The sequence below is a fragment of the Falco rusticolus genome, chromosome 11 (genome assembly GCF_015220075.1).
Source record: "Falco rusticolus isolate bFalRus1 chromosome 11, bFalRus1.pri, whole genome shotgun sequence".
Lineage (NCBI taxonomy): Eukaryota > Metazoa > Chordata > Aves > Falconiformes > Falconidae > Falco > Falco rusticolus.
The window spans coordinates 3,890,110-3,915,460 of record NC_051197.1 but is presented as its reverse complement, the minus strand read 5'-3'; the positions used below and the strand labels follow the sequence as shown (position 1 = coordinate 3,915,460).

At 42.4% G+C, this 25,351-nt stretch overlaps 1 protein-coding gene across 16 annotated transcripts in view; it reads left to right on the top strand.

Annotated features, from left to right (window-relative positions):
* NFIA (nuclear factor I A) overlaps positions 1-25,351 on the top strand; it is a 359,789-nt gene that overhangs the window by 239,555 nt on the left and 94,883 nt on the right. For 15 of the 16 annotated variants that reach the window (XM_037404279.1, XM_037404278.1, XM_037404275.1 and 12 more), the window contains exon 3: positions 2,794-2,859. The exons of the other annotated variant lie outside the window; for it this stretch is intronic. In XM_037404279.1, the coding sequence (XP_037260176.1) occupies positions 2,794-2,859 (66 nt within the window). The remainder of the gene's footprint in view (positions 1-2,793; positions 2,860-25,351) is intronic. 16 annotated transcript variants of the gene reach the window in all.

Here is a 25,351-nt window from a genome sequence, read left to right as displayed (position 1 = left end):
GGATCATCTGCGGCATCTGAATAAAATCAGGGAAGCAAAATTCTGCATATAAACATTTTGGCTAAGTGCCTTAACTCAGTCTTCTTATCTGGGGTTTCCACAAGATGCCACCTTGCATAACAATGCTGATCATACGCTTGCCCAGTGCATGTTTTCGGTAGCCTCCCCTGATCTCCACTGCAGTATAGATTGGTTTTAATTCTGCCTTGTCCTGCATTTTATTGCCCCGTGCCTCTCCATGAAGAATAGCGCTTAAAGCCTTTGTTGTCTTTTTTAGAAATTAATATTTAATTTCAGCAGAAGGGGTGGGTTAGGGAAAACGTTATCGCTGTAGCCAGAGTAATAAAAGAAGAAAGTTAAGATTCAGTATGCAAACAAATGTCCTACGGCCAGTAGAGTCTCTCTTGTGCCACTAGCTTTGGTGTTGGAAAAACAGCACTCAGCGCAAACAAAAGTACTTTGTTTCACAAAATCCAGGAGCAGCTCCCGCGCTGTGTGCTGCTGCCCACCGGCTGCAGGGCTGCTGGGGAGCGAAGGTGCCAGGCTGGGGGCTGAGTGCGCCAGCGCCCAAGCCCAGCTCCTGCTGCTGCCACTGAGCCTTCATCCCTCTCCTTGCTTAGCTGGGTTGTTTAAAATTTTGAAAGGAAAATGTGCTTTGAGTCCCATATTTCTGCAGTAACTTTTTCAAATACGTAAATTCTTTGTGGAATTCTGACCCTACTTTAAACATAAAGCCCAAACGCTGATTGAACCATGGCTTGCTGGAGGAAAAAAAAACCCTAAAAAATAAGCAAAAGCCTAATGCCTGCCCTGTAAAATGAAATCCATTGAATGTTCACTTTGAATGTTAACTAAATATTTTACATTCCTAATATCTTACCTTTGTTTCTACCTTTGTGGTATTGGAAAAATGAAACTTCTTGCCAAAATCGTGTGTCCAGAATCTAACAGCACTGTGCATGTTACCCGGTAGTCTATCTGCTGTCACTGATTTGAGCTTCAGTTAAAGGTAACTCAGAGTATCAATATTTAAAACAAAATTGCAGAAATGAGAATTAATTTTTTTCACTGAGCTTCATTAGAGAAATTATTAAAAATAATAAATATAAAAGAGAGGAAATGGATTATGGACACACTGGAAAACACATCGCTTTTCAGGACAATTTTAAAGTCATTGATTTTAAGTAGGTGTATCAGAACTGAAGCTTTCTTTCCTAAATCTTCTGAATGTTTATATTCTGAAATTTATCAAAATTTCTTTTGTGAGCACTTTTTTTTACTGGTAGTTTTTAATTTATACAAGATTGTCCTCTAAGCTTCTGAATGATACCTAATGCATACAGTCAGCAGGTAAAAAAAAAAAAATTGAATATTTAAAATAGGCATTTTCTTTATAGTGCTCTGCGGTAATTAAAATCTTCATTTGCTTAAAAGCAAGAAACCTTTTTAAAGCAATAAATTAGCATTGCTTGACCCAAGGTCAATAGTAGTACTGCTTCTTCCAGCACTATTAATACCTCAAAGAAAAAGAAGGGGTGGTGTTATCACTCTGTTGCAATAGAAGTAAGATTTTCAATTTAATCACAGTTAAGTGTCATGACCTTTTGATCTTGCATTGACTTCTCACTGAAATGTGGTCAAATTTCAGACAGCTAATTCTAAACTCTGCAAAGTCAAGGTGAAGTCAGAAAATAGGTTTGCCATGATTGGGGGTGTTTTTGATTCAGTAGCAAGTACTTTCATTCCCTAAGTTTTGTTTCACAGCAAAAACTTTTTTTACGGGATCAATAAATTACAGAAGAGTGTCGGGGTGGGGGGAACGAGATGGGATGAGTGATGATGATGGATGAACAGAGAGATGACACCAACAAATATCTTTCTATTTGTATTAATTGAGAAAACAGTACATGGAGGCATTTTTAAAAATATGTTTTTTCACACAGGTAAAAGGACCTTTTTTTCCAAATCACAGTAATAGAAATAATTGAGAAGGAAAATACTATTTGACTAAAGCTTCTACTAGGAATGATTTTTGAACCAAAGAGCTATCATCTTCACATAAAATAGAGTTAATAATGTGTAAAAAATGCAAAACACTCATATTTACACGTTTGCTTTTATAGGTCATTTTATTATTTTAGGGAAATAAATTGTGTTCGTTGGAGAGTGTTAGCTGGGAGTTTGTAGGACCCATTATTTACACAAGGTCTAAAGCAGTTCATCCACTATCTAGTCTCAATTTATACCACTGCAAATCAGGGGCAATGCCATACATTTCAGTGATCTCGCAGTACTGTAATCACTGCGAAAGTATGACAAAAATCAACTCTTCTATCAGTTTTGCAGATTTTGTTCCAGAAATGTGTAGACAACAATCTCCACAACTTTGTAGTGTTGCTTAGTTACCTTTATACGCCTGCTTGAAAATATGTTTTGAGACTTTACTATGTGTTGGATTAAGGCTCTGGTTTGTATACAACATAGAGGCTGCATTATAAAAAACATGTAGGAGAGCAGTTTAAATATGCCTTCTTTAAAAAGAAGGATTCTCAAAGCTTAATTTATGCTAACACACACACACACACCAAGCACTCTGTGTAGTGCCGTAAACAAGATTCCCTTTTTTTTGCTAGCAAAAATATTACCTAGGCACGGGACTTTTGCATTATCATGTCCTAGTGCAACACTCCTGTCCTTAAGTTTGTGCTCTCAGCCTTTTGAGGAAGTCTGGCGCCTCTGATCTATTTTCCACAGCAGACCCTGTAATTTTTGGCTGTATTTTATGTTTTTCAGATTCAAGTCAATCTGAAAGTCCCAGCCAGCCAAGTGAAGCTGATATTAAGGACCAGCCAGAAAATGGTAAGTTCTTACCTGCTGCTCCTGCTTTGGGATATTAAAACAGCCCATATTTATAAAGATTTTTTTCCTATGTCTAATATAAAAAAATATTCAGAATAATTGACATGGGAGATAGCTACAAATAGGTTGTGTACTCTCCTCATAGTTAAAATGCTACTGTTTCACTGATCTAAGGTAGCATTTGTTTCTCCAGTCCTGGAGACGACTTTTTTTTTTTTTTTGCCCCCCCCCTTTAAAAATAATTTTAATTAGGGAGATACCATTAAAGAGCCTGCTGTATGCAACCCTTATCCTTATTCCTCCATAGCAAAGGCTTTCAATCCCTGGGCCATGAGTCATGACCCCCTAGGGGTGTGTGCTTCATCGCTTTCATTTTTATCTATGTGCTTTTAACTTCATTTTGTTTATTGATGCTCTCACATGACACACTGAAGTACCTAACCTTTGGTATGTGGCCAGCCATCATTTTAGAGTGCAGGATCTCAGATAGTCCCGCGAAACAAAATGGTTGCTTTGAAATATGTTTCTGTAGACCCATTCTGCACTGCAAAAATCTGCTAAACAAAACTGAGCGGCAACACTTCCAAACATTGCAGTTTCAGGGCAAGACTGCACACCTATAAACATACCAGCCGCTCAGGCACGTACCGACTGCAGGACTGATACAGGTGCTACCGGCGTCGTCTGTATTTTTTCTTCGGCGTGCTTTAGAGTTTGTAGCTACTATGGCTAAGCAGGTCAGGGAGGCTCAACTAGAGCTGGTTGCTCCTTCTCTGTATATTTGCAATACCATTGTTTCAGGTGGCAGCGGCTTGAGCTTCTTTGGAAGTAACGGCAGGGCTGTGACTTTTGGGAACACTAATATTCTTTGACAGTTTTAAAGTAGAAGCAATAGCTTCTACTGAACCAATGGCTTGCTTTCTAAAGCAGCCTGAAAAAGAGTCATTCAGTAATAGTGAATTTCCGTAGGGATTGTATGTGAAAGAATAAGTATGTATATAAGGGAACAGCTTCTCTTCCTTTTTATGTTTAAGGTAGACCTCAATAATGTTTGTTGGCCCATCAGCAACTGAGTTTTGTCTTAGTACTTATATTTGGGACTTAGAAATAAGGTTTCCCAAAGTGAAAGTGCTTATTATGAATAGTTTTTCTTGTCTTTTTTTATCCATAGCCAGATCTTTTTGGTAAGACCTAAATGTAGATGGGGTATCCACTGTACTGGGGTCTACTATGCATACACAGGAAAGAATTTACGTGAAGGGTTTATGTCTCTAAAACCTGTCACCATTTGGGGGATATGTAAATCCATCTCATGTAATACAACTGTGACTGCCCTTTCACAGAAAAACTGCTTTTGCCCCAAATCCCTACAGCTGTGTGTGTGTTTAGTGTGCATTTGGGGGACTTTATTAGCAACTGAACAAGCTGCAAGTGGGAGTGAGGTTGAAGGGCTGCACTCATATCCAGACTGCTTTTGGATCAGGGTTTAAACGGCAGATACAATGAAGGAAAGAAGAGGTTTAGGTACATAAAAAACTTCAAAATATCAGCGTAGGACATATAACAGGGCTCATTGGGCTGGTAAGATTTTGGCATTTGGGGTTCCCGTATTTTCCTCCTATTGAAATATGAAAGGTTTCATATTTTGATAGATTTTGTGCTGTTCATCTCTAAACATACCATCTTAAAACATTTCTGTTGTTTCTGAAAGACAGTGCCTAATTTCCCTTATCAATCGTGTTCACAGATATTCTAATTTGTAGCCAAAGGATTGTGAGGTTAAGAGAAGAACTGACTAAACTGTGATTTTTGTTCTGCCAAATCTTCTATTTTTTTGGTGGGGAATATGTTGCCTATGTTGATTAAATCATATTTTAATTTAGAATGTATTAGGCACCAAGCATGTTATTATTTCATGTTTAGATAATATTCTTTCACAGCTATTAAACCACAGTTCTTCTTACCCTGCAGTTTCTTAGTCTTAAGGAAGCCTGTTACACAACAACCTCCCCGAAAAGCAGCAATGTCAGTGTTTAATAATGTAAAATCTGTAAGAGCCTAGTGAAATGAAATATCTCTCATTTGGAGCCTGACTTCTCCTTGTTAAACAAGCTTTTAGTGAATTCTTGGAACTTTCCTGGTGACCTGCAAAAGGTACTTTTTTTTTAATAAACAGGAAAAAGATTTTTCTTTTTCTCAGTTTTACTAAAGGGTATTTTTCCCCACCACAGCAGAAGCCTCCTAACTGATTACGCACCTTTTGCAGTGCCTGTGTGGGAGATTTTCTTTACAAATGCATCTAACGCAGTCGGCTGGCCCTAAAGGGGTTGCTCCCCCTGGGCAGACGCTGAGCTCATTCTCAGCACACACAGCCCCCACTTGCAGTGTACCCAGTGTGTAGATCAACAGAGATCTGCAGCTCTTATCTACTGAACGTGAGGATGAAAGCAAAACTGCAGGCTTTAGAAAATGAAAAACTGCACGCACAGAAACGGACACAATAAATCATATTAACTGCGTTGTTCTACGCTTGCTGTAGACCCACTTCCACAGGGCCTGATCCAAATCCCTCCAGAGTCAATGGGAGTCTTGTAATTGATTTTACTGAGAGTGGGAATGAGCCCGCACAGAGAGGAATTTTTTTTTTTAATCAAAGAAAAATAGTATTGTGAATAATCCTATTCCCACTGATGCTAACAGCTGAATGACCAGATTGAGGGCAGATTTGGAATAATTTTGCATGTATTTCTGGAAGGCACAAAGAAGTGTATCGATTAAGTACTACCTTTTACATTCATGCATTCCTTCATTTTAAAAAAATAAATCTTTAAAGGCCTTGTGAGGGTTATACAGCCTCTCTACTTGCCTGTTAATATCCTTTCTGTTCCACTCCATAAATTCTAGAGCTATTTATTATACACATATATTTTGCATACCTTGAGTAATGTAGGTTCAAAAGGGTCAACTATACAGCCCTGAAAAAGAAGGCCTCCTACTACAGATTTTAATTTATCATTCTAAATTGTATGTGTTATTTTGGAAAGCCTGTATGTCTAACCTTCATTAAAGTGAAGTTCATGGGAAAAAAAGGTTTTCTTTTGGAGAACCACTCCTTTTTTCTAGAGGGCTTTACAGTTGCATTTTCTGGAGCAGAATCATCACAGAGAAGATGGTGACGTCTTCTGCTCTCAGTGGTGGCTTTAACACCAACTCTAGCCTTTTCTTCAGCCTTCGTTACGCCAGAATAGTTTTCAGGGATTCACTTACCCGATCCCTGCTGCAAAAATTTTCAGAAATATTAAGTATTTATTTTTTTTTAGCGAGGGAGATATCCAGCATGATGGTCATGAAAAGCAAACATGCAGGCGAGACAGGGCTCATTCATGTATGCATGGTCCAAGGTCCCCATGTCTTGGCCTGGAACTGGGAGGGGTAAAGCTAACACGCAACTGAACAGCGTGCACAGTGCTGCTGTCTGTCAGGTCTGTTAGCATAGGAAAGAGCTTCTTGAGAAGGGGAAGAAACCCCAGAATTTGTCTTGTTTGTTATGTAGGTGAGGAAATTTGCAGGAGGGGTGATGAGAGAGGCCAGCAACTTCATTTGAAAGGCAGGAGCATGTTCTGATGTCCTGATATTTTGCTCAAATGAGGTTTTTTTCTGACCAGCTGGGTGGAACACCCGTGTGGAAAATTCCCCACTTTTGTAGTTGCCTAATGGTATGTAAAAGCTTCATTTCAGTTGGCACCGCAAAATGATTTTGCAATTCACCCAATCAAAAAAAAAAAAAAAAAAGTTTATTGATTTTAAAAGCTTGTTAAATGTGCTGGTTTGGTGTTGTATTTTATAAACAAACTAGTTTTCAGTGAACTGACGATAACAAAATGGCTAGTCTGATGTAGCAAAGTGACTGCATGCCTGGGGATCAGGAACAACTGAATTCCCGGCTCAGCACTGCCATGGACTCTCTGTAGGGCTTTTATTCTCACTTTCAGTCGTGGAAATGGCTATCGGATAGATTTTCTTTTTGTAAGTAGGATTATTTTAAACTTTTGTAGGAAAACTTTTCAGTCTTTTTGTCTGCAAAGTGGGGATATTTGTGACACTAGCTTTCAGAGATTCATTGAATATTAAAAGTCAAATCCTGCTTTGCTCCAGCTGGAGTTTAACTCTGGAGAAAGGCAAGAAGGGTGTAGCACAAACTGGTTAATAATTGTGGCACAGCACTGTGTTGCTGCTGTCAGTAAATGGATGTCAGACATCCACCAGGCAATGTTTGTGTTTGATGTAGTAGTACTGACGAATTAATAACTGCAGCATAAAGGTACACACAAAATGTGCTGTGTAAAGCAGAAGAATGCTGTGTCATTTTCTACAGACAACTGATGTCTCTCGAGCATGTGGTATTGTGATTTGATAACTCAAAGTTGGTGGCACACTGCTGTAATTGTAGATTAGCAAATTATTTTTAAAAAAGTTGGTAAATTCTCCCATTTCAAGTGAGTGTGACAGCATTCATTATTACAGCTGATTACACATGTGTGCCAAATTCATTGCTCAAACAATTTCTGTAGAGGGAGAGGCATTTATCTAAAAAATGAAAATGTTTAATGCCCAAACCAATTGCTTTCTAGTTTTAATGTATTCTTGCTGCTTTGAGCTGCAAGTACCTTAACAGCACTGCAGGAAATGAAAGGCACATTGTTCTTTGTAACATTAAAAAAAAAAAAGAAAAAAGAAAAACAATGATGTACGGTAACTCACAGAACTCGTTTTTCAACCCTGCAGTAATTACACTGGACTTGTAAATATCATCTGTGAATTGTTTGCTTAAGTAGGGCAGGACTTGAGTATTAAACCTTAAAAAAAAAATTTAAGTATATGCTTACTTTTCCATGCCTAAAAGCATAAAGGAAGAAATTCTAGTCTTTAAGCTGTGGGGGAAAGAAAAGGCAATAGTGGGAACATACGGAAAGAGAAGTTTCCTTTTCTTCTTCTCTAAGCAAGGCTGGTCATGGCAGGCGTAACACCGCTTTGGCTGCAAGGAAGGAGGGGATTATGTGCAACCTGGTAAAATGCAAAAGCAGCTTGTGGAAAGACCTCTCTGCCTTGACAAACAGGGTGCAAACTGCAGACCCTTTCTATACGCTTTTGTTCTGGCCCCAGAACCTGGCATTCTCATTTTGTGCAGTGGGGTAGCTTCAGCCAGTGGAGGTGGTGCCTGGCCGGCCTGAGTGTTAGGCACTCTCCTCGGATGCAGAGTTCAAACCCTCCTCTCAAGCTGAAGCGGGCAGAGGACGTAACTGTTCTTTGTGCTTGTCTCCATCACTCAACCACAATGTAAACGGTAGCTGAGAGCCCTTCAATTCCTTCAACAGCCAAATTTTAAACTGGTATAAATATACTGTCTTCCAAGGGCATCCCTTCTTCTCAGGTCATACTTAACCTTCCATCTCCGTTACTTCAGGTGGAGTCCAGCTGCCTTGTGGGACTGAACTGATGCCAACCAGCTTAACACTTACCAGGGTGATGCTGCAAGTGCAGCAGGACTTGAGGTGTCTGGAGGGTCAGCTGTCCTTGGACAGGCACCTTGATTCCCACCTGAGCAGCGCACGGGCATGAGCAGTTCTCTGTATACACAATGCTGAAACTGGTACTGTTAGAAAGTACATCGTCTCAGTTGACTAGCATTCCTGAAACACCTCCTTTGCAGCAAATAACCAAGCCTTGCAGGAAAAGTTTTCTATCAGTTACAGTTGCAAACAGGGTAATACAGTAATGGCAGCTTTTATTAGTGTTCTTGATCTTGGGATCATTTGCATCAGAATCTTATAAATGCAAGAAGACTCTCCTCTCTTGTTTACAGAGCAACACTGAGGAGTTATCACAGCCTGAGGGACTAATCTAAAATTAACTTTGCTTCAGAAAAAGCTTTAAAAAAAAAAGCCCTTAGCATTTTCAATGAGGAATCTCATAGCTGGCGGTGAAGTTAAAGCTCCTGGTGATGTCAGCTTGTTTGCACCTTTGTAACTTGCCAGGACCAAATTCTGAATGGATTTGCACCCTTATGGATCATGTTGTCTGCCGGGAACAGCAATGGGGAACTTTGTCCAGGCTTGAAAGCTCCGGCTGAGTAGAGGAGCCCTGGTGGGGCTGGTCTCTTCTGCCTTCCCACGGACTAGACAGAATTGGCTGTGGATTCGAATAGGACCCATCAGCTGATGAAGGTCCAACCTGTGTTTTATCACCCCCTGAGAGAGAGTACATGTAGGCAGTTCTGAGAGCCAGCATCTCCCAAGGAAACAAAAGCAGATATGTCTGGTTATAAATTTAACTTGTGTGATTCAGTCTTGCATTTTTTTCATTTTCTTTCATTACAGATAGATCTCAACAGGAACTAGAAATACAGTGTTTTAATCATAATAGTCTAGAGCTGAAACTTTGCAGCAACCAGCTGTATTTCCCAGCCAGTTTCATAACTGTCATGAAGAAGCAACTGAATAATTAGGAAAGAAACACCATTTTCCCCTTTATTACCATATTTTCTTTGAGATTCGTACTCAAAGTCAAAAGATTTTGTCATTTAGATTGTGAGGCACAGTTACAGCATTTCCAGGATTTAGTGGGTCCTCTGCTAGGCTCAGGATTTAGCCTGCTTATCAGTAGCTGGCACTCTCTTGAGGGGAGCCGGTGACGGCAACAGCGAAGGGTGTTGACTGTCAGTCGGGTGAGATACGTGGTCGTCAATCAGGGTCAGTTCTGCAGCCTCTGCTGGGGCCGAGTGGAGAGCCTTTCTCATCAGTGACCTGCAGTGTCTGAGACTTGGGGATTGACAGAGGACTTCAGTTTTCACTGTTGCTAACCATTAACCTTCACAAGCAAAGCATTCCCACAAAAAATTCATCCAAGGCGAGTATGACAGGAAATATTCAAAGCATGAAATGAATGCTTATAGCATGACAAAGCAGTGCTTGAAAGACACGAAACGTTCATTACGCTTGGAATGGCTGAATGCTGCAAAGGAAAGGAGGAATAAAAATGTGGCTACAGTATAGATTTTTATTTCTTCATATGTGTGTACAGGAAAAAGGCAATGAACCTTTCCAGTGGATAAGGTGCATAAATACAGCTGGGATTATTCTAAGTCATTTCAAAATATATTTATATTCTGTTGCTCCGTTCCTTTCTGTGTATATTTATCCACAAGATAACAGCAAGGGCCATCTAGAGGGCAGCTTGGAAATGGGCTGGCCAGGAGCCCCGTCCTGGGAAGCTCCCGTGCCCTGGGGAGGCGAGTTTCCCCACCTTGCTCTGCAGGGCCAAGGCTTTTCTTGGCCTCGCAGCAGTGCCAGGTTGCTGCCCTTCCTCTGCCGCAGCACTGGGCTGGGGGCGGGCAGCCATGGCAGGGCGCTGACCCCGTGCCGGCCCCTTCTACCCATGCCCTGCCTTGGCGTGTTGAGAGGTGCCTCGGTGCTAACTTTAACCAGTCCTCCTGGGATCTTGGGAAGGGCGGCTAGAACTGTGAGCAATCTCCAGGTTTCACTACAACCGTACTTTCTGTCATGACTTCTTGAGAGACTTGCTGTTTAATTAACAGCTGAGAGTTGTGTTGCGTCAGAGTAATTGCTACTGCCAGAGCGGACCACAGGCTGAAGGATGCTTTTGAATACCATGCTTGCCCACCAAGAAGCTGGGCACTTAGGGAAACAAGTTTATTTGTGGTATGGGCATCGTTTTAATTTTCTGTCCAGTAGAGAGAGGATTTTATTAGTGGGAAGCGAATGTGATGCCAAGGCCTAACTTGCAAAACAAAACCCCAAACCTATCTATTTGTCTTTCGATGTAGGAATTTCCTAATGCTTGTAATGTAAGACAAAGGGAAAATTTTACTTGCAGGAAAATTGCCTTCCACAATAACCAAGAAAAAAAACACAAAACGCCCACACCAGAGCAGCATGATCCAAAATGTGAACTTTTTACGCCTCCCCAACCTTCTAGGTTAGGCTTCCAACCAAGTGATCTTTTATTATCAACATGATATACCCTTGACATAATTTGGCGCAGTAAAGCTTCTTCTGCTGAACTCGTGATTTCATTTACTAGATCTGATGAAAGTTCTGTGAACCACAGTAAAATGTGATAATTAGTAGTTTAATTCTTTTAGAGTGTGCGTATTAATTGAAAAGGCTTGAACTATAAATACAGGGCCTGTGGATAAAAGCACACTCTGAAATCAGTCGCTTATCCGAAGTATTCATTACTTCACATCTATTTAGGTAGTGTCTCTTTGCAGCAGTGCCAGTCGGCTGTTGAAGTGAGTGGGAGCCCTCCACTCAGAGATCGCAACAGCAAAATCCAGGCTGCCTCGCCGCTGCCTCTCATGCGATCGGAAGCACTCTCAGGCCAAAACTTTGCCCTTTGTGGTCAAACCACTGGAAGATGAAAATGTGTGCTGGGAGCTGTGCTCTGCAGATGGTGAAGCACCGGCTCTCTCGCTGTGCAAGCTGCAGGAGACAGAAAGGGGCTGAAGGCAGCGTTTACCGGCCAGCCACCGCATCCTCCTCTCCCGCTCAAGGTGGAGGCGGTGGCGGGTGGTGGCAGTGGGTGGCAGACTGCCCGTCTCTGGCAGCTGAGCGGGGGAACTCTTTCTGCTGCTCAACAAGTCCACCAGAGCATCAGAGGTCCCCCCATGATTCGAGTCCAGCCAGCCTGGCACTTTGTAACAAACTGTATTTTTACTCCTGTAAAAACTCCTGTAAAACAAACTGTATATTTACTTACTCACCATACCTGGGACCGTTGGCACCTTAACCTTCAGCCAGAGCTTGGTTCATTTGGATGTGAATGTTGGAGTGTAGCCCACGGCCACCAAGAGCTGCCATAAGGGATCGTGCTTTCTCGCTTGCGCTCATGTGTTCTTTTGTTCTGACGTCCTGACCGACACAGGAGGTGTTCTGTTGACTGTAGGCCTTTCCAAAGAAATATCTGTTCTATGAAAACCTGTGCTGTTATTTCACACCTTCCTCTGGTTTCTGTGTGTGGTGTAGTGCCTGGATGTATCATACCTGGTTTTACAGGTACAAGGTGATTTTCATTCAAATGGATTTCAGCCTTCATAGTCATATTTGGTTTACACACTCACAAAAAAAAAATATGCATACTGTAGATTCATGGGTTAATCAGGTGTTTTCCAAGTAGCCTTGATTTTTTAAGTCTAAAGCTATGTACGTGAGCAAAGAGGTGCACATGAAGAGCAATGCACAACTGAAATCTGTAGGCTGAACTGTTGGTGTTGTCAAGGGAGAGCACTTTGGTGAGACCAAGCTCCCAGAAAAAGCCTCATCACTTCTATAGCTAATTAGATACTATTTTTTAATTGCAGAAGTTGCTAGATAGGAAATGGAACAAAAGTTTAGGGTGACTCTCACTGAGCTGTGAGAATAAAATCCCCTCCGAAGTCTGGCCGTAGTGTGACTGAAATGGAAAAATACCAGATCTGTTTCTTGGAAAGTGAGAAGGAGACTTTTATTTGCAATGGTTCGCAAATATTTTCCCAGGAGCAACACAGTGAGCGTGGCAAAAGGGGGCAGGAGGAAGGTGAGGCGAGTGAGCCACGCTTATGAACATACTCCTTTAACTCTGCTATTGTTATCTCCTACATAAAGGGCGCTACACGTTGTTTACAGCAGTTCATGTTATTCATGTCTGCTCCTTTTTCTTCTGTCAGTGCCGTGTCTTCAGTTATATGCCTTTTTTTCTGGGTTATGATAGTGTCCAGATAGATTTTGGCGGTGGGGTGGTAGAAAGGTGCCAGTTGATTAAATGTGCTGCTTACTATGTGCATTTCATGTCTGCTGTCTTAACATTTTTTTGTTAACCACTGTTGCAACTGAAGAAAATGCTGAAGTTTGACAGTTGGGAGTTACTGCCGAGTATGTGCTGTAAACTATATCATCCCTCTGCCTTCTCCCTTTCTCCCCCTCCTGCTGAAACCAAGTGATTTATAAAATGCCTTCACATTCTTGAGTGAGTTCACACTATCACCTCCAGGCACTGCACTGAGGAGTCTTAGGAGTGGATGGGAAACACAGATCTGATAGCTGGTATTTTTCTCTGGAAGGGGTTGGGGGGGGCTGGGGGGGGTGAAGCTGATTACATTTAAAGGAGAAAAGTTTCCCGCTGTGCCCCAGAGTGAATCTGTAGTCAGTGGAGTACTTTCTAGTAAACAAGCAATGTATGTGGTTATAGTGGGCTTTTATTATTACACACTGCTATTGTTTTCCATTTTCCTAAGATTTAATTAATGAAGTCATTTTAGGGTGTCTGTAATCATCACCTCCCACCCTCCCTCACTCATACTTAAAGCAAGGGAATCTGCTGCAAGGCACACTCTGGGGTGAGGAGCCGGCACCTAGCTCCTGTCACTGGCAAAAGGAGGTACAAGAAAACGATACAGTTGCTACAGGGGATCCAAATATTTTCCTTCTCTCTCTCTGGCCTTTGCAGAAGGCATGACTGGCACCCCAAGCCCTGGCTGCAGTGTGCCCTCCCGTGGGCTCACTGCCGTGTCCCCCCTGCCCCAGCCCACTGCAGCGCTGCGTGACAGAGGGAGAAGTGGTGCTTTGGTGGTGCGGTGTCTCACCAGGTGAGCCAGGGGACGGGCCAGTAGTTTCCTACTAGCCAGGCACAAGGAGGTCAACACCATCTTTCAGACCATGGTGGGTCAAACCCTTTGCTGGCATTTCTTCTCCCAGGATCATAAGGAAGGAATAACTTGTGTAGCTTGTAACACACATTCATAGAGAATCTAGACCTCTGTCCCTGTTATTTTTCTACTTCAGTTCCTTACTCTTAAAATTTTAGCTGTAACAGAAGGCTCTTTGACAGCTGCATCCCCATCTGAAAACCTGCTGGTGTTTGGGGGGTGTCCCCACCTGACCAGCTTTGCAGTGCAGACCACCTGCAATTTTCCCACATGTTATACCTCAAAGCCCGTAAAAATCAGGGAATTTGCTTTCAGAACGTTTCCAATAGCAGAATGCAGAGAGCTAGCTGGGTCCCCCATGCCGTACAGAGGGGAGCCAATTTTATCGTACAGCAGAGCATGCCATAGCTTGAGCTGCTGGAGGAAGGGAAGAGGTGAGAAGCAGGAGAGGATGAACAGCAGCTTGATGGACTGAGGTGGCTGCGGTTTTGAGGCAGGAGGGGAACTTCACAGATTTTTGTGAGGAAAGGCTCCGAGCAGTGGTATGGTAGTGCCCCACAGCTCAATTTAAAGCAATAATAAAAGGGGCTGGAAAGGGTATGACAACCTGAGCGAACAGCTGAGGAATGAAGCAGCCCAGTATTAGTGAATCCAGATTTCTGTCTGTCATGGCCATGAAGGATGCATTTGCAGTAGGACTGGGAGCCGTCCACTGTTAGAAGGAAAGAGAAGTGAAGATCATCCCGTGTACAATATAAATATAAGTTGTTATTACTACTATTGCAATGTCAGCCGTAAACTGTTCCCATGAGAACAGAGATGCAACATCATTGAAAAAGAATGTCTTACTGTGAAATGGGCAGCAGAAACACTGTGGCATTATCTGCTGGGGAGTGAATTTACCTTAGTGATAGATCATTTATTCCCTCCTGCAAATGAACCAGATGAAGTACAGGAACACAAGGATAACTCAGCAATACTTGTATTTTACAGTCTTCTGAATTAAACAAACAAACACAAAAAAAAGTAGCCAGATATAAATGTAAGGATAGAGGAGCATGGCATATCAAAAGAGATTGCCTGTGGCAAGATAAGCAAAATTTCTTTCAGGTTTCTGCCAACATGTTTTATGGACTAATGCTTGGATTTCATCCCACCTAACATTAGGCATTAAAACGAAACACCAGCTATGAACCTAAAATCCTCACTCTCCCTCTGTAATCAGTGGAGATACTGGGTCTTCTGGGAATTCATCTCTCTCTCTGTGTTGAACCTCAGGGACATTTAAAACCAAGATGTTTCAGGTTAATGCTGTAATTTTAATGAGATTCTGCTGCTAGAGGAAGTTACCCACCCCTCTCCTGCCTATTGGAAAAGCCAGAGTAGACAGAGTTTGCTGCAAGAGCGAAGGTGGATCTAGCAGGGCACATTGACTTGGTTGAATGATTTCTTTTGGGTAAAAGGGTGGACGGTGTATTTACTGTTCACGTGTACTTTCCTCCCTTTCTCTTTTTCTCTTGACTTCTACAAAACAGGAGTTTCTTAGGTAAATTAGCATTGTGGAGAAGTGTTTATGTGCTCTGTGGAAGAATGTGTCTAGGGATGGGCATACTGGCAGCAAGAACTTCCTTCTCAACTCTTCCAGTGAAGTTTTGTTCTAAACTGCCCAAATGGAGCCATTATTCAAACGTTAAAATGTTCTGTTCCATTTCTTGTTTTCATTCTTTTATGTGTCTGGGGACTAAACTGCTGTGAAAAAAAGCCCATTCTCACAGGATGTCTTGCCTAATTTTGCAGACAAGAGGGGTTCAGCTATTCCAATTACGAGGAGATAAGAATCTGAAATGTTGGGATCACATCCATCCTGAGCTGAACTCTGAATCTTCCAAAGTCCATCCATCATTATTTTTTCCTTTTTTTCTGTATTTCAGTAATGCGAGCAAAGAAGGAACAGAGAAGAAATGGATGTTTATGCATTATAAACCATAATGGATGGGTTTCCTTTTTACTTGAGTTGCTTTAGTTTAATGTAAAGGTCCCTGTGAGTGGAATTCCTTTTCCATTTTCATTCTTTCTGCCTGCTCAACTGCCACTCATCAGCAAAAGGTCTGCCTTTCATGTAAAGTCAGTCACAGTACAAAGTCTCATAATTCACATGCAGAGTACTGTTAGAACAAGTCTGATGGCAGTTGCAGGGCAGGTGAGCCAGGCTGCTACGCATGGTCCAAAATATGACGTCCTGGCCCCTGCAGTATCTTCAGATTGTCTTACATTGATACAGATAGGGTGTCTGACACCGCACTGCCACATTTCTGCATCCCTGTGTATCGTACTATGCCACACAGGACTGACTGCTGGGAACAAGTAGGAGGGTCTAGAGAGGCAAGCCTCCTACTGTAAGAAGAGGACTGCACAGGCTTGGCTGACCAACCCAGCCTCTAGCAACAGATTAATCTCAGGTCTTCACCTTTATACCAAAAGTGTGTCTAAGTTGCTGGAGGCAGCCTTCTGGAGTGAGACATCCCACCACTGTCATCTCAATTCCTTGAGGCACCTCATCCCACCACTGTCATCTCAATTCCTTGAGGCACCTCACCTGGAACCCCCACATCTGCTACACATGGGATGAGCACATGAAATTAGATAAGGACTAAGAAGGCCCCTCTCTGCCCCTTCTGTTTACTTTGTTAATCTTGAATCCCTCACAATAAACTCACAATTAGTGAACTCTGAGTCCCTCTTTGGGCTCCAGTCTGAGCAGATTACACAGAGAAAATAAATTTGGTCTGTGTTCTGGCCTGACCTTGGCCTGAACCTGAGAAAGTGAATGCCCCTATCACACCAACATGTGTCTGTAGAAGTACAGTAAACACAAACGGGGGTCACTGTCCCTCTCTGTCGTACAGTCCCAGGCCAGGAGTCTAGAGTTTTGGGCTGGCCGCCCAAGCACTTGTTAATAAATGTCCATTCTTAGTCTGTAAAGGAATGTAGACAGGGCATCCTGCCCTACAAAACACAAACTTAGAATAAAACAGAAAGAGAGTCTAAGTCATCATGCGGAGCTCTGCTGCTGGTTTCCACATCCAGCAGTCTTTTCTCACTGGACTTATGCTGCTAGTTTGGGACTTGGCTGGGGGGAGTCATCCACTAAGACACTGTGGGTTCTCCACCATTGTCTGTAAGCGTAGTTGTCTGCCTAACCCCAAGTGCATCAGTCCCTGGGAAGTCAATCAATAAGTCTGTGGGGCTTCCTCCTCAATACTTGGAGGAGGCAGAGCCCTGGCAGAGCCCGGGCTGTGAGGCAGGAGATCCTGGATCACCCAGTGTGGGGGTTGTGTTGCTTCTAGGGTTGCGCAGTACTTTGCCTGTGCATCTTCGTAGTCCCAGCGGAGTCAGTCAGAGACATATTGGGGGGATGACACGTTCCTTGTGGAGACTCATCAGTGCCTTTGCTAGTCATTCCATCCTTTTGTTCTTCTCTGGACACGTCCTACATAACTAAGATGGAGTTGGTGCAGACCTTGGTGGCCATCCAGAGATTCTGTGGTCGTTGGAGGCCCCTTTGTTCTCTGCTAGCAGGCAATGAGGACAACCCCTTCAGTTCCCATCCCTCAGTATGCAGCGTCTCTGTGGAGAGGGTGACACTGCTCTGGGTGTCAGTGCTGTCTGGACAGGAGTTGTAAGCCCAGACTTGTTGGGCACATGGTGTTTGCCAACAGCAGCCTAAACTGCATCCATAAGCATCAAGTTTTGTGTTCTAGGTCTTGTGCAAGCTTGACGCATCCCTAAACAAGCATTACTGCGCTTCCCAACCCATCCCTTTCTGTCTTCTCTGCCACCAGCATACCAGAGCTTTATTTCGGAGACTTACCTTGGTACCCTGCTGTCCAAGGTGAGACAGCCCAGGTGCTTCTGGACAAAAGCTCATGAGGTTTCCCCCATCTTCCATGCAGGGATGTCTCAGGGTGGCCCTGACTGAACTTTGTGAGCTCAGTAATGTGGACAGTCAAGGACAGAACGTATGTGTGTTGTCACACCGTGTCTAGCAGGAAGTCTCTTTCATTCCCAGCCACAGAGATAACTAACACGTAAACCTAGTGGAAGTCGGCCTACTTGGGACTAAAAGTTGTTGAAGTGGAGAAATTACTGTTCTGTACAAAGAACAGAGGAGTAACAGCCTTCGGGAGAGAAAACCCCAAGCAATACAATGGAAAGGACAATAGGTAAACAGTAACATGATTTGCATGGGGTTTATCGTAAATTGAAGTTTGCTCACCAGTGCTGTCAGCAGAGGAGGGGTAAGAAGCAGCTCTGAAGGGAGAGGAAAGCCTGTGGGGAAAAGTGGAGGTGGCTGATCCTGTGACTTAGCTTCCATGCCCAGCATCTTTATTTTCACATCATATTTATACTATCTAATCTTCAGCAGATATTTCTACAGCTTCCATTATCATGGTGTCCAGCCACAGTCTTTTAAAACTGCTTTGGTGTAAAGAGAGAGGAGTGCCAGGAAGGGAGGATGAGAGGAAACAGCTGATTAAGTCACCGGGGTTTGTGTCCATATCACCCAGCAAAGCCGAGCAGGAAGGCTGCCTGCCCTTGCCTGACCCTGGCCCCGGCAGCTCCTCCTGGATGCTGGGCTTTTCTAGAGAATTCTGCCACATGCTCTGAATACATGGATTATTCCTATAACTGTAAACTAACATGCAAATTAAAAAACCCCACACCCAACACTTCTTTTTATAGCCCCCTAATTCTGTGTCCACAAGGCTTCAGACTCCCTTGGTTCAGCTCCGAGCATGTCCGCAGAGGAGCCTTGGCGGGTACACTTAGCTACCACCAGCCGAGGGAGGGTTTTATAGTTCCTAAAATAATTACAGCATCGCTGAGTCTAGTTGTATAATTTCTTGGCAATATACTAATTAAAACTAGATATTTACACACAACACTTATTTAAACTTAAGACTTATTGAGAAGAACCTGCATACTTATAATAGCTATATATCATGGCTTTATCGAGGACCGTGTTTTTCATGCAGATTGAGTTCTCGAGCGCTGTTATTAACATAAATGAGCCCACGGCTTTATGTTCAGGACCAAATACTACCAGGGCATCTGAATCATCCTGGTATTTCATTTCACCATCTAAAATTATTTTTAAAGCACTACATTTTTTTAACTTGCTGTATTATGGCAATTAGAAAACGCTCTGTGTTTACTAGGAACAGAAAGTCCAGCAGAGCTGAGTGTTTAATGTGATGAATAGTGTTAGGAGCTCAAAGAAAAGTCAGATGTGTGTCGGCACTTATCAAAGCTGTTCTGCTGCTCAGAATGACTGTTCGTGATACTTGTTTCATGATAAACTTCCTCAGAACATGATGTTACTGGAAAAAAAATGATCCACTCTGAGAAATACGCAGGTGACACAGTTGAGTCAGCAGCTTGCAACAGTGACACAGGCTTACGTTTATAAAAATCCCCACTGAACTTTTGTCTCCCGCGTGCGTATATCATAGCCTTAAAATCTGTTGCCGCAAAAGTGTCCCGTTTCTTGTCTTCACTCGGTAACTGTTTAACAAAAATCTTCCCACCACCCTGATGAAGAGGTAGATTCCTGGGCTTAAAAGTCTTAATAGTCACAAAACTTTCCTCTTTCATAAGTAATTCACCATATAAATATTAGTAACTCCGGTGACCACTGATAACCCTGGGGAAATGATAAACATGGAAAAAGAACAGACCGCTGTGGAAACCAGAAAATCCTACCTCCCATATGAGAGGGTTTAATTATTGAAGTTGCAAGCATTTCCCCGTGCACAAGCATCTCGGCATTCATAGGTGGAAAGTACCTCATGCTGTGTTTGAAATATCAACTGGATTTAAAAGAAGGCTTTGTGCTTCACTATGGACCTTTCTTAGCCTCCTGCAGATGGTCCCTATTGCTGAAAAGAGACACGACTTGTGGGACGGGGAGACCTCCGTGCCATTTTTTCGTGCTGCTGTAATCCTGCTTTACACCCATGAAGGACTTCAGCCCTTAAGCCCTTACCCTCTTTCTCCTAAATATTAAAATTATTTTCCTGAGTGTCATACTGTATTAAAGCAGAATGAAAATGGGTTTAACAATTGCTGGCATGGGGCTTCTGTACAGCATGTGTGTCACAAATCATGTCACTTTTCAGCAATAGGGCTGCTGCCAGCGGGAGGCTCAGAAATGCTCATGTTAATCAAAAATTTTAATTTCAAATCAAATTGACAGTTTACACATGGTGAGAAATGCTTCTCACCATGTGATATTTCAGTATGCTACACTGGGCAAAATGGGTGCACTTTCCTGTTAAGAATTTTGACTGCAGTATCTGCAAATTTATGGGTTTCAGTGTATTGGGTATGGTGAGTAGTTGATCTAAGGGAGCCCCTTGGAGAATAGGAGACAGAAGGGTTTTCATGCAGCCTGGCACTGGTGAGACGCTGTTGGCACATGCTGCTGGAGAAATGACAGGTATTCAATAAACATCACTATGGTTAAGAGGAAGATTTAAAGGAGGGAGGGGCTGCAGTGCTATAAACAGGATTTGAAACAAATGTGCTTATTTCAGTCTGTGATTAGTCTGAATACCTAAGTATTCCACACCAGTTTTTAAATATCCTTACATTTATTTTCACACTGATGTTCTTCACACAGCATCGACAATAATATTTATGGCATTAATACTGTAGCTAAATTCTAATTTGAAGTAGTGGAAACCCAAGTAAACTCTGCATGTATCGAGGCATGCTCCATTGGTGTGAAGACCAGAACGCAGCTACGTATCGTGCTTACGGCATGCGGCCCCAGCATCAGCTCCTACAAGCCCTTACTTCTGCCAGCAGCTTCCTGGAAGTCAGCGAACAAAATTCAGGAGGCAAAATTGCAGTCAATACTTGATGAGGAGTAAGGGGAGCAAGGACAGTTGATGGAGCCTGTGTGATTGGCCCCAGACAAACAAGTCGTAGAGACCGATGTTTTTAGGCTGTACCAGAAATGGGATGCTGGAGAAGAATGACTAGCTGAAAAGAAATTATCCCTACATTGTTCTCTTTAGGAGGTTTTTCAGCTCTCTGCAGGGTCCTGAGGTTAATGCGATGCCTAGCTCATGACATTGGGGCTTTCATTTTAAAAAGGCCTTGAAGGGGAAAGGAATGGAGGTGGCAGTACCCACCTTCACGTATCTCCCCCTCCAGTGGCCCGTACTTATCGTTCGTCTGCAAGGGTGCAAAGGTGGGTGGGTGCCCATTGCTGGCAGCCTGGGGAGCGCCAAGCAGCAGCACATGCCATCAGCATCCCCGGGAAGCTCAGGGAAACCGGGTGGTTTCTCTGGGCTCATTTGGACACTGAGTCATGCTTCAAACTGAGAAGCCAAACTGGCAATATCACCACAGACCTTGGAGATCACAGCTGTCATTACTCTTGTAACCAGGGTTGATATAAAAATATGAAGATAAATAACTCCTTCATATTATTATTTTCAGGGAGGCAGGCTTTTCTTTTTATTACTCTTTTTATTGTTGGATGCCATAAATATTCCAGAATGATTATCCCAGGGTAGATTTCATCTCATTTACTTCGAAAGGCTTTTGAGGAGGCACATTATTTTATAAGCTGCCAAATGAGTATGACCATTTATAATGATTTTTCTTATTTTCTTTAATATTTGCTTTTTGGATTGAGGAGCTGAAATCAAAATATGCTAATTTAAGACATCTGTTGTTTTTCAAGCTATAGGCCCCTATTGGTATTAATGCAATTTATTTATCAAATTGGTTATATGGTAGAGAGGGATATTCTAAATTTTTATCATTATATGAAAAAACTATTTAACTGATTTCTCACCCATGTGAGTACCAAAAAGTACCCTACAATGTTAGGAAACATCAGAAACAGAAAACCGCAGCAGACATCTTAGGTCTTGTAGTGGTTGCCATTGCACAAGCTCCTTAACTTGAACTTGAAGGGCTTTCAATGTTTAAAGGTGGCCTTTGTCTTCAAGAGAAAGGAACTATCCGTGTGCCCTCCATTTGGACAAAATCTGACATGATTGATTCCAATCTATGATCGGTTCATTAACGGTAATAAGTTGCCATTAATTCCACTATCTCTGCACTTAAATACAAAATGAGCTGAGCCTCCTAAGAGCTGAAGCCGCTGTGGATCCGTGCAGGATCAGGCTGTTGGTGACACAGCCAGCCTGATCCACATTTGCTCTGATCCGCGTTTATGAATTTGCAACCCAGACTCTGGAGCTCAATATGACACATACTGAAATAATAATTAGGTGTTGTTACTATCAGAGATTCTAAAATGCCGTGGATATGAAAGCAACGTGCAGTGAGACGTTACATGTGTATTTCTGTTCTGATTCAGCTCTGAAGAACACCCATCGTGACGGGTTGGGTGGGTTCCCCAGTGAAGGCGTGAGAGTCCTTTCTCCGGGCCGCCTCGCAGTACCTTCAGATGTTGGTTCCCAAAGGCCACCAAGAGTTTGCAAACTGGAGCACTGGTATCAGAAGTGCACCCACGAAAACTCGCAGCACTTCACAATCCTACTGTCTGCTAGATACAGACGTTTTAGCTAAAAACCAAAAAGGCAAATCATTTACCAATGGTTTTGCATATTGTGAAGGGTTAACAAAACTTTCATTATCACACTCTATTAAGCCAGGACCAGGAAACAATTTCTAATCAACACTCGGATCTGGGCAGGGATTGTGCAGTCTTTTGTAGGAGGCCTCAGATCTGTGTTCTCTATTCTCACATGCTCACTTCCAGCTGTTGTCATTGAAATCCCACATAATCTCCCTGGGTCAAAGGGCAGTCATCCATGACTGCCGCTGTTAGGAGGTTATGCTGATTTCTGTTGTCAAATATTGGCCCTTTTCTCTTTCAATCACTCCCATTCTACTTTTTTTAACAAGAAAGATCCAGCCTAGAATTGTATTACATGACTTTAAAGTCTTAAAAGTGTTCCTCTATTGTACTAACACGACATGCCCTGGACGGTCTAATCCATCCTGCTATGGGCCACAAAGAAAGTTCTGGTGCTTCTTAAAACCTCAGCCAAAGGCAGGTAGCGAGCCGGAGAGAATAACGGTGTGTGCGACATGTGGGCCAGCAGTTGTTTCATACAAAAATGTGTAATTTGTCCAAGGTGAGCTATTGCTATGGCATTAAAATTAAATTGGAAATAACAAGCCGAAACAGAATTAGGAGCATTTGTCAGGGAACAGGAGAGGTTTCTGTATCACCTTGAATGTATAATTTCTTGCTTAACTCTTCTATAAAAGGTCCATTAATTAAAAATGTGGTCTAATTTACCATTAAAGGTTTATCATTTACAAATTTGAGGAATGCATTTTGTACAAGGCAATTAAAATGAAGCCACTATGCCAGCTCTGGAGATCGGTATTTGGGGTCTGTAGTTAAACGCAGATTTCATTACAGGTATACCTGTCTTCCACCTGAATGGGAGAGACATTCATATGGACAGAGTATTGTGGCTGCGATAGATGGTCTCTTTGGCCCCCACATTTTTTTTAGCTACGAAGCTGACATACGCTGTGTGGCCCCATGGATCTAGCTTCCCATTTCCGTCATGGGATAGTATTGCTTGGTGAGAGAGATACTGCTGTTGAACCTGGGCAGGGTGCGAGGATACAAGTGCTTAGGCAGGGGCTGGTCACAGCCCCGGGTTCTCTCGCCGGCCACCCATGCTTGCCCTGGAGGTGGATGCTTCCCAGAAGCAAAGTACATCTTCCTCCCTGTGCGTGCCCAGGGCATGGGACCACCATGCCAGGCTGCCTGCAGCACCCTGTGTCTGTGCAGGGGGATGTGTTTCTGGAAGGGAATGCATAGGGCTGGGTCAGACCAGGCTTAATAAACTCACCTTCCAATTAAGCAGAACGTAAATGTTCCGAAGGTCTTGACTGAAGCACGCACACTCTCTCCTTTCCTTTTTTGCTGGAGAATGCAGATTAGGACTAACTCTGTCGCTCCCATCCTCCTCAGCCAGTGCAGCTGTGGAACAGCTAATCTTTTGGGAATCCTTGGGGTGATCCGGGTTCCCTCTGATAACGTCCCCTCTCTCAAGGCCTGCATGTGCTGTGTGATACAGACATTAATTTTCTAATCAATATTATTGCTCCACATTGTTTGTGAAACATGGGATTATCTAGATAGAGGATAAACCCAAAAGGAATCAAGTTGCACTTTGAGCAGAGACGGCTTTTCTTTTAATCAGGCATTTGGTTAAGATAATAGGCTTGAGACCCTAATTGATTATTACTATTTTAAGGTTTTAAGATGGCTATGTATAGTGAGATGCGGAACATGAAAAAGGCTTTAGAAATGGCTTCAGTGCTAGTCTGAGGGACTTGTGTAATTTCAAAACACTGAAAAGGAATCAAAGTCTCCCAAAAAGCTGTTCTCCAAAGCTCCATTGTCAGTCAAACTGTAGTGGAAAATAAATAACTGGATTTGGACTTTTTCATCTTCAAAGGAGTAACTCTTTCCTGATTTAATTTAAGCTTGGATTTCAGGAAACCAGCTGTATCTCTGTTTAGAAAATACCTTGTATATTTGTGGTGCAATCTAACTATTTTATACTAAAAAAAATACTGTTGGATTACACAGGGAAGCCTGCTAATTAAATAACAATAATACCTTGAGCACCTTGAAAACATCTTCTGATATTCAATTAAGGAACAATAACCCGATGAACTTTAACCTATAGACCATATTCAGACTTTCTACATAAAAGTAATTGCATCAGTCATGATTTTCTCAAGCTACAACACAAGCTCTTGATTGGTAGCTCAACGTCTGAGACTCCTTTTTACAGCATTAATTGGGAAAGCAGACAATACTCTCCCTGTAAACTAGATTTTAGGACGAAGGTTAGTTGCCTTTGTACACGTTTACTCATTGAAATAGGAATGTTTGCTTAATAATTCAAAACAAATAGCATTAGACAACAAGTCCTAATCCTGATTTCTCCTCTGCCAGTGTAAATTAGGAGAAAATGAGGTGAAACTCTATTTGATCAGTGTAGAAAGACTTGTTTAAAACTTCTTTGAGATCAGAATTAGGCTCCAGCGATTCAAGCCTTTTCTTCTGGCATCTTTACTGGGATCTAAAAGAAGAATATGTAAATCACATTATGAATTTTCTCCCCAATTAAAGCAGTCATCAAGTTATGGAAAGATGTTTTTCATGTGGTACTTGTTACAATACTGTTGCATCGCATTTGTATGCTATACCAAACGTGTGATTGGGTAATGGCATATTATTTATTAGTTAGTATCCTGATCTGCTTTATTCATTTGGTCTTATTAGCCTAGGGTTTTTTCCCGCTCAGGAGGGAAAAAACGGTCATCTTGTGAGCCGAAGTGAGGGCTTGCGTAATGAGCTACCTTCTAGCTGCACCTAGACTTGAGTTGAAGGAATGATTCAACAGTATGTTTAAATGCCTGCTTAACTTTGTCAGCCCATCTTTATTTGGCAGAGCAAATAAGCATGTGCTTTAGTCAAGCATGTGATTAAAATTAAACACGTGCTCTAACTGCTTTGCTGAGTCAGGGCCTGCCTTGGCTAGCCAGGTGTCTTAATTTATACCCAGAATTTCAGTGAATGAGCTCTCTTAGATTTTTATAAAGTGAGTTAAAATTCTCTCATCCTCATTTTGAACATCTGCTTTACTACCAAAATGTGACTGTCGCACAAAGCTGTGGAGATAACCCGATCATATACAGCAATTT